General features: G+C 34.5%; 2 protein-coding genes across 3 annotated transcripts; one reads left to right on the top strand and one right to left on the bottom strand.

The window, feature by feature from the left end:
* The first annotated feature begins 5,490 nt into the window (after positions 1–5,490).
* On the top strand, positions 5,491–9,090 carry PHT2;1 (phosphate transporter 2;1). Its single transcript, XM_079067155.1, has 3 exons — positions 5,491–6,459; positions 6,616–6,807; positions 8,168–9,090. The coding sequence occupies exons 1-3, from the start codon at positions 5,740–5,742 to the stop codon at positions 9,005–9,007; spliced, it is 1,752 nt and encodes a 583-aa protein (XP_078923281.1). The 5' UTR covers positions 5,491–5,739; the 3' UTR covers positions 9,008–9,090.
* A 282-nt stretch (positions 9,091–9,372) lies between these two features.
* Positions 9,373–13,683, bottom strand: LOC145132393 (Nucleotide-diphospho-sugar transferase family protein). Of its 2 annotated transcripts, none has more exons than XM_079067154.1 (5): positions 13,038–13,683; positions 12,532–12,784; positions 11,648–12,355; positions 11,066–11,312; positions 9,373–10,767 (listed from the first exon to the last, which is right to left on the bottom strand). In XM_079067154.1, exons 1-5 carry the CDS (start codon positions 13,397–13,399, stop codon positions 10,322–10,324), a joined length of 2,016 nt encoding a protein of 671 aa, XP_078923280.1. In that variant the 5' UTR covers positions 13,400–13,683; the 3' UTR covers positions 9,373–10,321. The 2 variants fall into 2 exon arrangements, with proteins under 2 accessions (XP_078923280.1, XP_078923279.1); XM_079067153.1 differs by having other exon boundaries at positions 11,648–12,361; positions 13,038–13,682.
* Between the last annotated feature and the right edge of the window lie 1,114 nt (positions 13,684–14,797).

Genomic DNA, 14,797 nt, shown 5'->3' with positions numbered 1-14,797 from the left:
TTAGGACTCTTTTGGCCCCATTTATTCTTCTCCTATTTTTTTTCATATAGCCCTCTATTGGATCTTCTATGGGATCCACATTAGATTATTAGAGAAAGTTGGGCCCAATGTCATCCCTAATTAGAAGAGAATCCTAAGGTCTATCTAAAAAACGAAATGAAACTTCTTATAAAACATATAAGGAGAAAGAATTAAAAATAAATGATAAGGTCTCCAATAAGATCTTGCCAAACTTATGTAGTTTGGATCATCATTTTTATAATGGGTTGGAAAATGATCAGTTATCTATCAAGTGACATAACTCTTTGAAGAAGTTGTGTGAAATCAAAAGTATTAACATGTTGGATCTATATGCCCAATAATCATTTTAGAATGATTTTTGTCAATAACATAGTCACACCTTTAACAAGTTTTCACTTATTGATTATTTATTAGTAATTTAATTATTAATAAATATATTCAACTCTTGTATTTAATTTGGAGAAATTACTATTTTGTGAAAATAATTTTGGGAAATTATTATTTTAAGAAAATGATATTTTAGAGATTATAACTAGCTATTTAATCATATAGTATGATTAAATATGTCGTGTTCGGGTTTTTGGACTACTTGGATTCTACTAGACTTTTATGTGCATTACTTTATTAGAATGAAGTGTTTTACACTCCATCTCACGGCCGGCTCTATGTAGAAGTTTTTTAAGCTAGGGCTTAGGGGCCCCATATTCTCCAAAGTCCAAAAGTTTATTCATTAAAACATCCAATCCGGTAACCACAAAATAAATCGAGCGGAATAATAAATCAACGATTGTTGCACTCATGAAACTGATTCTTCTACCAATTTTGATTTATGTGATACATTCATCTCATCCATTTCTGATTTTCGAGTGAACGAGTCCGAAGGAATACACATTCATCTTCTATTCTTCCAACTTCTAACTTGATTCTCAATTCAAATCCTCATCGGTATGCGTTTCACTTTCATAGTATTCTGTTATTGTTAGATTGTTTTCCTTTCCTTAATCTATTCTAGTATTATTCTATCTCGATTCTCTATTAGAAGTCTTCTATATGTATTATCATTTATTAAATGGATATAACTAAAATCACAGCTTATAACAATTTATTTATGGATCTTATGACTCAATACAAGTCTTTGCATTGCTTTTCTGTTATTTTATGGCGTCCATAGTGATGGAATGTTGAAACTATATAGGAATTTGATGCATAACAACTTTAGAAGGTATGATTTAGGAAATAGTTTAAAAATCAATTAAGGATTTCAAACTCCTAGAATAACCAGAACTCCTTAAGCATACTGATCAATGTTATAGAAAGCACAATGTTGGGGTGATTTGATTCGTTAGTCAGATCACTCTCGATTACTTTTTTCTATTAGAATAAAGCAATGTGATTGAGTTGTCTAGTCCTCATTACCATAAATTCTTGACAGTGAATAATAGTTTTTAATAACAAGTTTGCTATGTACTTTTGGTATATTAGGTGTTATAAGAATCATATAGAAATTTTTATCAAATTCTTGTTGATTTAGGTTATTACAACATGAAAACTCCTTTATACTATTCTAAAATTTTCCATGAAGAAAACATAAAGAGTGAAATTTTATGTGAATACAATTGAGGATTATAGTAAAGGCCAAAGGGGCCCAAAATTTTGGTTCGCTTAGAGCCTCTAAACTGGTTGAGCCGCTCATGCTCCTTCTTTCCCTCTCTTTCTTCCTTTTGGCCGAATCCATCACTTGATGGAAGAGGTTGCTTCTTGGCTTTCATTCTTACATGCACCATACTCTTACAAACCATCTTTTTGACTTGTGTAAGGGTATGTTCCTTATGTCTAATACGTAAGCATTTAAAGGAGGCTTGCAAAATGGTTTCTTGAACTCTTCTTCTTTTCTCACTGAAAGTCGAGAATACCTCCCCACTCCATCCTCTTCTTGTCTTTTGAAGCTAGTGAAGATTTGGTGCTTAGAAGTGCTTCTCCTTAAGTGCTTATTTGTGATAAGTACTTAAAGGCTTAAGATGTACTTCATACAAGATGAGAACTAATATCATTGGTGACATATACTTGTTGGTAGATACATTATAGAGAAACTATTTCTTGAGTTTTTTCCATCTCTATCAACTCCCCAAAGCTAAGTGGGATCAAAGTCTTCAAATGTTGTATTCTTAACATCTTATGGTTGTCATAATCTTTCTAGTTCATGTAACTGGATCCTCTTTGTGGTTTTGTTAAAATTGTCTAAAAATAATAGTTATTTTTAATATTGTTTCCGTTGCCGCTCAAAATTGTTTTATAAAAAAAGAATCGTTTTTAGCTTCCCAAAACTCATCATAACAATCTTGATAATTGTCAAAAAGTTAAAAATTAAATGGGATTTTGGAATGGGACGAAAATTCAAAAAAAAATGCGGTTTACCGAAAAGAAGGCGTAGAATCGGTGAAGAAGACAATGTTTGCAGAGAATGTATTATTGAGTCCCATAATAACTTTTTACGTTTTAGATATAAAATTTAAGTCGTGAAAGGTGCTCATGTGGTGAACGGCAGTCATAGGTTTAATTTGATTTTAAATGACCGGTTTAATATGTAGAGGAGGCTTTTTCTAATGTTGATATAAAAGAAGTAGTCGGCTTGTAGAAGTGACAAAGCCAATGGGACATATAGTTTTTTTGTTTATGTTTTTCAAAAAGTATTTGGACATTTTGAAGAGTGATATCATCTCATTTGTTCACGAGTTTGTACATTCGACCTGTATTCTTAATGGGTGTGATTCTTCATTCATCACTTTAATTCCTAAAGAGGAGGATCTAATTTATGTTCACAACTTTAGCCCATCATTCTTATTGGGCTTCAGTACAAAATCATTGCCAAGCTGTTGGAAAATAGGTTGGCGAGGGTTACTGATAGTATTATTAATTTGGAATAGTCAAGTGGTCGTTCATGAAGTCATTGGGTGAAAAAAAAAAAAAAAAAAAAAAAAACTTGACTTGAAAATCCATACAATTTTTTCTCTTGGGAGTACCTTTTTCAAATGATTTATGTTATGGGTTTTGGTTATAAATAGACAAGGTTGATCGACACTTGTTTGACTTTGGCATATACTTCAATTCTGGTAACCTTAAAATGGAGTTCAGCTTATAGAGAGGTTTGAAATATAGAACCCTTTTTTCACTTTTTTTTTCATCATTCTTATGGAAGAACTTCATATCGTTATTGGGATGTAATTGCAGGTGTTTTGTTTCATCATTCAAAATTTTGATGGGTCTACTAGTTGTAGTATGGAGTCAGTCCCTTTTTAACTACTTGGGTATTCCAGTTGGAGCTAATTTGTATCGGGATAAGGGTTATAGGAAAGTTATCAAGAAATTCCAAAAACGATTATCGAGCTGGAATTTGTATTGGGTCATGGGGGCTATTGGGATATACTATATGCCCATTTTTAGAATGACGGAAAAAAGCCAAAAGGTATTACTCTTTTGGAATATTTACGCTCGAATTTTTCTTTTGGGCTGGGATGATAGTGGAAAGAATGTAAGCCGGGATAAATATTTTCTAGCTCCTTAGTTTGTTTTTTAATCTATATAACTGAGCCGTTTAAAAAAAAAAAACATGTTATGTGGCTTTTATGTTAGGCACATTTTGGATCGCAAACCCACAGTTTGCAAAAGCCCAAAAAGAACATGGATGTTTAGACAAAGGCCTATTATTCACCATATGTTTAGACAAAGGCCTGTTATTCGAGTTTTTCTATTAAAAGCTTTCAAGAAATTGTTTTTGAACATACTTATAATTTATCGGGAATAAATAAAACGATAAATTTGGCTTTTGTTGTACGTGGAATGATTAAATGCCTACGAAAGAAAAAGGAAATAGAATATCGCACTTTTTTCCAACTTTTGCACACGCTTTTTTGGATTTTTTTTTTTTTTTTTTTTTTTTATTACTGTTTTGATGATTGGAAGTAAATTTTTATTTGCTTAAAGAAGTTTCAAACAATATCATATAAGATCCTCAAACATGTTAAATCCCACACCGCAAACACAAACAAAACGTTTATTCATGTTTTGTAACAAACGAACACGAACACATAAACAAAGATATTTTTTTTGTTTGTGTTTGTTTGTTTAAAACAATTACCTTGTTTGTGTTTGTTCATTAAAATCTTAAACAAACATAAATTGAGAAACACAAATGAGCATATATAAACATAAACAAACAAATATAAACAACATAAACATGAAAACAAGTAACCATACATAAAATAAAATAATTATACGTAAATCCTATAATGTGAAACGTTCCAAATCCAAAAATAACTCAAAAATAAAACCTAAATATCATCTTCATCCATATATTTGCAGAAAGTAGAACTTGAAAAGTTTCACAGTTTAGCCTCATCACATCCATATATCTTGTCTAAATTTTAAGTTCGTAGAATATTTAATCATTGTCATACGAACTCACGGTCTATTATTAGACCATTTATTAACACCAACATCATATTAACAATTAAAAGAATGATAAATAACAACGTATTGCATTATTTTACCTTAAAGATAATCATGATTTGTCATCATTTAAAACATCATGGAAGATCAACATATATAATATCACAAATTAACGAACATAAACAAATACTAAAACACAGAAATAAACGAGCATAAACAAACTAACAAACATAAATGAATGTTCACAAACCTAAATAAATGACAAGACTATTATTCATGTTTATATGTTTAAGTAACCAAACAAAAAAATCTTTATTCATGTTCGTTTATTTAATAAATAAACGAGCAAAGCTTCTCAAATGTTTTATATGTTTACAGGATATCTATCACAAACAAAAATCACCTAATTTACTCTCAAAGTAAAGCAACGCCACCAAGAAAACAATGGTAACTTGGTGCTTTTAGATTGAAATAAATTTCCATATGGGGACCATTATAATCAATACAAGACATTCAACATGGATATCTTTATAATTCTACCAATGAGAAAATTGAATATGATTGATACATCTCAACATAAAAATCTGTATAGTTTCATTAGCAAAGAATCAAAAACAATGACAACGTTGATATAAAAAAGACAAGATTGTGAATTGTTCTTTTACAACTGGAAATCTTTATTCCATAAATTAATTCTTGAAAATATTACAAACCATAGGAACATATAAATTTATTTTCTTTCGCACATGAAAACATGTGAATTGAATTATTTTTTAATACCTTATGTTTTACTTTTCACCATAAACTATCATTTCTTTAAATAAAAAATTAATTTGTAACGTATTTTTTTAAAATCCAAAACGATTGAATCCCGGCCTTTGACCAACTGTAAAAGGTAAACCAGACTCAACAGTTTGCTAAGATCGGGAACTGAATGGATAGCAAAAAAAAAAACTATGACACTGACTAAAGAATTAGAAACCATGTGTGTATAAAAAGATATTGAAGAAAAAAAAAAAAAAAAACAGTGGGTGTGTGTTTGGGTGGTGCAGCCTTCAAGTTACACAACCACCACTCATTTCAAAAGGAACCAAATCAAGAAATCCAAACTAAAATCCACAATCAACAACCACCACAATGTGGACTTGAAAACAATCACCTCCTCCTTCCACCCCTCCTCCTCCCTACACCACCACTCTCCATGGCCACCGGCTAGATCTTTAAACAAAAATCAGCATATTCTCTCTAAAAATATCCATAATTCCATAAACCATGACTACCTCTTCTTACTGTTTTTCTCCCACTAGAAACCCAATCACACATTCAAACACAAACTTGTTGTTTCTCAATTCAAACCTTTATCTACCAAAACACAGAAACCATGCTCCTTTCACTTACGAAACCAAGAAAGATTTCATTTCCAACATACCCAAATCCACAATTTCGCTTCTCAACATCAAGAACCACCATAAATCCACACACCCTTTTGCATCTTTATCATCTTTTGCTCAAAATCAAGAAGGTGAAGGTGAAGGTGAAAATCAAGAAAGTGCTAAAGAAGAAGGTGAGTTGCCTGGTATGGCTCAAGCTTTTCACATATCTTCCAACACAGCTTCTGCTATTTCGGTTTGCATAGCTGTTGCAGCTTTGTCTTTACCTTTGATCATGAAATCTTTAGCTCAAGGAATGGGGTTAAAGATTAAGTTGTTGTCATACGCAACACTTCTGTTTGGGTTTTATATGGCTTGGAATATTGGTGCGAATGATGTGGCGAATGCCATGGGGACATCGGTGGGGTCCGGGGCTTTGACTCTCCGGCAGGCGGTGCTGACCGCCGCGGTGTTAGAGTTTTCCGGCGCGTTGTTGATGGGGCGGCATGTGACGAGTACAATGCAGAAAGGGATTCTTGTTGCTAATGTTTTTCAAGGGAAGGATGCTTTGCTTTTTGCAGGGTTATTATCGTCTTTAGCCGCTGCGGGTACTTGGTTACAAGTAAAGTTTTCGCCCTTTAATTTCCTCTTTACTATTCATACATTCCATGCATGCTTGTTCTAGTAGTAGCTCTAAGAAGATGAGAATGATCTCATAAATCGGCTTGCATTTAACCCTAAGGGACTTGTATTGACCATTATGACCTTTGGGTTTCAGGTTGCATCATACTATGGTTTGCCTGTCTCGACTACACACTGTATTGTGGGATCCATGGTTGGGTTTGGGCTCGTGTATGGAGGACCCGATGCGGTTTTCTGGAGCTCATTAGCAAGGGTGACATCATCTTGGGTTATATCGCCTCTTATGGGTGCAGCAGTTTCCTTCCTCGTGTACAAATGCATCCGTAGGGTACGTACAAACCTCATGGATGAGTTTGAATGTGTTTTGGAATTGAAGTAATTATTTAAGAATCAAACAATCATCCGATTAAAACTAGGATTAAATATAGAACAACACAACGTATTTGCAACATTTTATCCATTTAGTCACTTACATAATTTTAACATTTTCCAGCTTACCCGGTTTTGGAAAGGGAAAATAATATGGAAATCAAAACGTACTTTCATCATTTTAGATCCTGGACTATTATTCTTATTATGTAGCCAATCAATTAAAAAAACAACAGCTCAATGGTAAAAATACGTTGTGTTTTTTACATACGCCCTCGTATCAAAACCGTGTTACCAGGAAAATTGGTTTTTTTAACGATATAAAATAGAGTGATGGTTTATTCAGAAACTAGTTAGCCGACTAAACCAGTTAACCAGACCATGGTGAAAGTAGGAATGATTTTTCGTATTTTTATTTAGAAAACTAGGAATAAGTAAATAGATTTACATTAATCTCAATAGTCATTGCTCTTAATCTCTTATATAGGTTGAAAATCATACCAAAAGACTTCTAATATTTGCTACTTCAAGGAGCAATAATCAGTTTAAATGCACATCTAAACAACTATAGAGATGTCAGGATGCACACTTTATCTTGATGTATGCCTAAATCTTGGACATCTAGTTAGAAGTTATCGGGGAGATTGGATGTGTTTTTACAACGTGATTGTTGCAACTTGAAGAATCATAACCAAAATTAGATAATCAGAATATTAAAGCTAGAGATAAGTAGGCAATTTTACATTTATCTCAACGATCTGTTTTCTTAAAGCAACTTCTAGGTGTTTCTCCAAATTTTTGACCATACACGATAAGAAAAAATACTAATCATAATCACCTATAGCCAATGCGCAAAATCAAATATTACAACTTTAAGTAACAATAATCAATTTAAAACTACATCCAAACAACCCTTATATGATGTCCCAAGTGAAGGCTTTTAAGTGACTTTACAAGCATTATTTTGATGTATACTTGAATCTTGAACCTTTTCTTGATGCATACAACTCTTTATGCAATTTTTGAATCAAAAATCCTAAATCCTGGGTAATAAAGATGGTTTGTTACATGGAACAAGACACGACTAGATAGGATTACATGTGGAGTGAATTCACGTCTTTTGCACAGACAAGAGACTGTGGGCATCCCACCTCGTTTCAAAGATTCCACTCAGTATCAGTCCAGTCCAATATACGTCAAACACAGTACAACCTGTTTTATTCTGTCTTGTCCTATGTAACAAAAGGCGTCTAAAATCCAAACTTTTCACATGTTTACACGCATTATTGCACATTTCTAACTCATTATGTTATATTTAGTTTGTTTACAGTGCTCCAAACCCCGGACAAGCAGCGGCTGCAGCTGCACCGATTGCTGTTTTCGTGGGTGTCACAGCAATAACTTTTGCAGCTTTTCCTCTAAGCAACACGCTCCCAATAGCATTCACCCAAGCTTTAGCATGTGGGACACTTGGGGCATTCCTATTCAACAACATCATCCGAAAACAACTCGGTCACCTCCTCGACAAGTCAAACTCAAAGTCAAACTCAAACTCGACACCACAAGAGCCACACGAAGAGTCAACAACCAAAACCATCGGTTTCCTATCAGATATCGCGGGGCCCACAGGCACCCAATTGGAAATAGTTTACGGGGTGTTTGGATACATGCAAATTCTATCCGCTTGCTTCATGTCATTCGCGCATGGTGGAAATGACGTTTCTAATGCGATAGGCCCTTTAGCTGCGGCTCTTTCTATATTACAAGGGGGTGCGACCGGGGGCGAAATCGTAATTCCAATGGATGTTCTTGCATGGGGTGGATTTGGGATTGTTGCGGGGCTTATGATGTGGGGGTATAGAGTGATAGCTACGATTGGTAAAAAGATCACCGAGTTGACTCCTACAAGAGGTTTTGCAGCTGAATTTGCTGCTGCTTCGGTTGTACTCTTTGCATCAAAACTTGGACTTCCTATCTCGGCAACTCATACTCTTGTGGGTGCAGTTATGGGAGTCGGGTTTGCAAGGGGGCTTAATAGTGTGAGGGCGGAAACTGTGAGGGAAATTGTTACTTCATGGGTGGTTACTATTCCAGTCGGCGCTGTGTTTGCTGTGATTTACACGTGGCTCTTTACCAAGTTCTTGCCAAATATTTTTTGAGTGTACATCGAATAAATAATTCGAATTTGAATGATTTTGAGGCTCTATCAAACACTAATTAATTACTCAACTTTTTTCTTTTATTTGATATATAATCAATGATTGATTGCCTCATGTTGGAAACCATCGTTTCTATAGTTTGGCATCTATTTATCCTTTTTCTTTGGAACTCGATTCTTATTTATTTTATTTTTTTCTTATATTTGCTATTAATGCTTCTTTACAATGCAATATAAACTGTAATAACTCATCTACACAACCTTTTCTTTTCCCCATGCAAAATCCACAAACTTTCACTCCAAAAGGAGCAATCTTTATCGGTTGTTCCAAATCTTAACCATTAGATCAAGCATAATAATAACACATTCCAAAACATAAAACTTCATAGAACTAGAAAACGGGTGACAAGGACATTGCAAAAGCAATAACTACAACAACATCATTAGTGGTTTAGAATCATAAAAGCAAAGATGAAAAAGTTTCACAATAACAGATATAAACTACATACCGATTTCATCATGTCTTCAAGGAGAGAGTTCTTGAATGGATGTCAAACTCGGCTCCCAATCAGATCCTCCCCTCCATGACTTTGACTTCACAACTGGTTGTTTGTTTGACCGAATGTGTTTCTTGACCAAAAATCTTGACCACTTCTCCTTGGATACATAGTAATCCTTAGCTGAACACACAGAATCATCAGACTCATCTGGAGGAACGGTTTGACTTTGACCCTTTTTCCCTGTTGACTTTTTCTTCTTGGAGGAGTGTTTCTTTTTCAACTTCTTTAATGTTGTCACAGGGACTAAATAGTACTTTCGCCCAGGCAAAAGCAGCTCACTTGATGACAAAACAGCTTCATGAGGATTCTTGAAAATTTCAGGCCAAGCAACAATCATACCTGGATATCTTTTCATTATTTGAAAAACAGAAACCGGTTTTTCATAAAGATCTTCTTTTCCACCTGCATGAACAACTCTTACACAAAATTCCCTTGATTTTTGGCTACTCCCAATTGAAAAGGAACCATCTTTCACCTGTTTTGGTGGTGTTCTTGAATCTTTTTCCAATGATTGGGCTCCAAAGAGTAAACCTATACACCCCTTAATCATTTCAAGAAACTAAAATCCCTTTGACACCAATTTTTTCCAACATTATAAGCCACTAAAAGAATCAATCTTTCCCTTTGGTTTTTTCTTCTTTTTGCTTATTCTATAGCCGGCTCATTTGATAAAACCAATGTAACACTATGTCTCTTTGTGATTTGTGAAAATCCATCCAACTTATCAAACAATGATCTTGTTTAAAGAATATAATTCAAAAATAACTTATGGATTTGGATCTTTGCCATGTCTGCAAACACATCCTCATGCTGATGTCATACTCCCAAAGACCAGATGACACCTGGCGTTCTAGCTTCTTTTGTCTCCCACTAATCCAATTATTATGAAGCACAAAACAACCCTTTTTCATGCATGTTGATGAAACGTTATTCGAGTCCCATAAATCTTGGTAGGCCCCATTTGGGAAGAGGTTTCTATCCAAGAAACGAACGGTTAGATTTGTTTCGGGTTCATGACACATGTCATCACCTAAACGGTTGGATCCGTTTAGCCCACATAAAGTATCATAAAAACTTGGTTGCTCTGAAAGATTTGATAAAGATGCATGTTTTACTACTTTCTCTAAAGCAGCAATTGTTGAATTATCTGAGTGTGCGTAATAAAAGCCAGAATTTAGACGTCTAGGCAAATTTATTGGCCCTACATATAAAGTAATCAACAAATTAAGTATAAGTAGAAAGCATAGAAAGCTTGCAAAGATTACAAAATGAACCCTTAAAAACATTCATATAGGTAATCTTTTTGAGGTCGACCAAACTACTTTTTATTTTAAATTGTATGGGTTTTCTCAAAATTTAATCTTTTTGATGACCCATCAAGGTTATAAACATATACTACAAATATAAAACATTGGTACGTATGCAATCCTAAGCAAATTTGTGTAATTTTAATTTGAGGAGATGATAATTTATGAACAGATATTGCTTGGAACACAAACCTGTGATTTTGTACTCATCTGATTGAGCCAAGAAAACTGCAGGACCAAAAGTAGTAAGCAGTGGCAAAGGATTCTTAAACCAATAAACATCAACATCACTCATCAGCAAGTTATATCCCAGCTTCAGAATTTCCAAAACTACCCTTGACTTTACTTTAGTTACCCGTTGAAAGCAATTTGTTCCAAAGTGACAGTCATCATAGCTGATGTTATTTGGAGCTAATTTGTCTCTAAAAACAGGCAATCCCTATAGGGGAAGAACAAAAAATCGAGTTACATAACATATATATAACCTTCAGGTAGTGTTTGGTATGATGGAATCATGGAAGGTATGGAATGGTTCATTCCATAGGAATGGAAAAACACATGGAATGGAATTATGATTCCTTCTTTTTTGTTAATGTTCATTCTTATAGGCCAACCAATAATGATCATGGAATGTAATGACTCATTCCATTACCTTGCTTATTCTACTACCCTTTCCATTCCATTCCTTTGTCATTCCATTCCATACAACCAGACACACCCTAAAATTGTAAAAAGATCCAAACTTTTTAAGTAAACAAGCATAAAGAAACTCACTTGCAAGATAGAGAAATCGTATATTTCATCGTCAAGGGCACAAACCACAAAATTGGAGACATTAAGGAGGTGTAGTCTACATACCCAACTCATTAACATATCTTTATAACTATATCCTGCAACTGCTAACACAATTGTCTTATTTTGGTCAGCACGTGTTGATAGAAGAAGCTCTAAAGAGAAAGGAAGTGATATCGGTTCTAATGACATCAACTGATTCTTTGTTGAGCAACCCGTGTTACCCTTTGGTTTTAATTTGTCGAAACAAGTAGAAAGCTTCGTATGTTTACTTGACCGAAATACCCCCAATGGATAAACTATGTTGTCTATAGTGCTTCCAAAATGATAATGTTTGTCGCATTTGAAAAGTTTGATCAAGTTGGAGTAATTGTAATGGTCTTCATGGAAGAATAATGATCCATAGAAAGCTCCCAAATGGGAATTTCCTAAATTTTCCCAGTTTCTTGCTTCTATAGTGGCATTGTTGTAAATATTATTGATAAAGAAGCTTGAGATTGTCCAACTGGCATCAAATACAAACCTAAAGTTGGAAGACAAAGCCTCGTTGATCATCCAAAGGGTGTGGAAACCTTTCCCATATAAAAATGGTGGAAGAACTCCATTATGTAAAGGAAGCTCTCCATTATTCCAAGCAATGATTGTCTTCTTGTCATCACAATGTTCCCATTTCCCATGAGAAAGAAAGTCCTGCAACTGATTGAATAATCAAAATCAGATAATCGGTTGTAAAAAAACATGGTACAAAGATAGTATTTGAAACTATTTATTATAAATTTGCATATCTAAACACCATTTTAAAAGATGTTGATATAATCATAACGTTTTTTTTTCATTCGGTTCAAAGTTTGTTGTTGTTTTCCTACCTTTTCCATTTTAACCATTTTATTGTTGTCCCCTAGCCAATGTTTTCCATCTACATCCAAGTGAAATGGGAAATCCGAGACGTTTCTTGATGAAGCAATGAAGAGCCAATCATGATCAAGTTTATGAACATAACTTAATGTTGAAAAGAAGTCTGGTAAAAGAATAGTTTTAGAATCCATGAGGACAGATATATCAGAATTTGATGCTTGTGCTCTTGCAACCATTGAGTGAAAAAATGGAGTACCTAAAAATCTAAACACATAAATAGTTTTTAGTTACAAATAAGACATTACATTTTATTTATGTTTCTCTTAAGGCAATGTACTGTATTTTCTTCATTTATTTAAGCCACTGCACTTTACTATTGTCATGTTTTAGGGCATAAACAATCACTATAATATACACTTTGTTTGTAGTTTTTGAAAGCACAAAATCTAAAACAAACATGAGCACAAACTACTTTACTTTCTAATGCAATTAATTAACCGAATTGAAAAGGGCTTACGTGAAATCAATGGTGGGTTCTACAGAAACCCTAGAACCATAGCCAAAAGAACCTGCAAAAGAGAAAACAGAAGGGTCTTTGCTAAAGAGAACAACCCTAATGTCTTGTGATAAACCAAGCCATGATCTGATTGCTAAAGTTTGTTTTCTCCCAATTGAGCCACTAAAAGGCCTAACAGCTGTAAATATTGTAACAGTGGGCCTCCTTGAACTAGTGAGGTTATTGATGTGCTCTTTCATGGAGGAAGAAGAAGAAGGTAATATTTGAGTAGTGGAATAGAAGGAAATCGCAATCAAGATAAACCCACATAGCCAAACCAAAATCAATCCAAGTTTTAGTGTTTGTAAATGGAAATTCACCATTTTTTAGACCAAAATAAGATGAATTAAAATCAAATTCTTGATCGTTAATGAAAAGCACTTAGGTTGACGTCCACCTGAGCTACACGAAAAAGGGAAGCCTTACAGACGGCTGCTTGTGAGGGAAACCCTATGCACTCTAATTGCGATTTCCCCTCTTGTTTGACTTCTTGCCCATAAAAAATAATAAAACCTTTTTTTGTGGAGCAAGAATTGGGTATAATATGATCTCAGAAGGCACGAATTTGGTTGGTGGGAGAGATCCACCGTCGATTGTTGGGATAGAGAGCCCGATGCGCATTAATTACTCATTCAACCAAGGAGACAAAGCATCAAATGCTGGTGATTCTGCCTCCAACTCCCCTAACAGGCGCGTGGATTTCAGCCGGATGGTATTGATATTTGATAATGCTGGTCACGTGCCTCATTTACCTACTACTCTTCAGCCCACAAGTGCTCATTTTCCCAGCCTATTAACGATGAGTTACCCATTTCGAATTTATCTTGCTTTGGGCCGAACAGCCCACGACATGTCCAACCAGCTCTATCCTTCGCAGAAGTTTTATTGGCTAAATCCTCCTCTTTTGCTGATCCAAATTCTTCCACTCGGCTTAATATTTCGCATGAGCCTGTTTTCGTAGATCCAACTTGCAAGGGTGCCCCAGTCAATTTAACTAACGTACTGTCGTCTAGGGGTGAGCATTTGGACCGAACCGGACCGGACCGGCTCTTGGACCGGACCGGTTATGGAGAATATTGTGGACTGTGGACCGGACCGGATGAGTCGTGTCCGTGTTCGTGTCCGGATCTGGGTCCAGGTCCGGGTTTTCCGGTTCTTGGACCCATTTGGACCGGTACAACTTTAATTGCATAGAGTACAATTCGCTAAACTAAGTTTTTGGGTTTGATACAACTCGTTAAAACAAATATATTGTTGGGTTTGATACGATACAACTTATAAAAATGATTACGTTTCCGTTTCATGCATAACTAATCTACATTGATGTTATAATGTTATAACTTGCAAAATTAATTTTCCAAATAAAAGCAACTAACATATAGATCAAGTTCACCAAGATCTCTTTCATATGAATCAAGTTCACCAAGACTGTAACTCATTGAATATAATACCAAAATCAACAAAATTATAGTCTAAATTCATCTACAAACTGTAAATTAAACGTTGGAAAAAACTGCATGTCAATCCGACTTAAAACGAATGAGTTATGGTTGTTGAAAATTTTTCACAGATTATAAAATTTTAAAAATATTGCTAAAAAGCTGAAACTTTTCAGCTTTGATAACTCAACTTTGAAGGATTGTAACTCACTGAATATAATATCAAAATCAACAAAATTATAGTCTAAATTCATCTACAAACTGTAAACTAAATGTTGGAAA

This window comes from Lactuca virosa, chromosome 8, assembly GCF_052849685.1.
Source record: "Lactuca virosa cultivar CGN04683 chromosome 8, Lactuca_virosa_CGN04683_v6, whole genome shotgun sequence".
Lineage (NCBI taxonomy): Eukaryota > Viridiplantae > Streptophyta > Magnoliopsida > Asterales > Asteraceae > Lactuca > Lactuca virosa.
The sequence above is the reverse complement of the archived record's forward strand: the minus strand, read 5'-3'. Positions and strand labels throughout refer to the sequence as shown.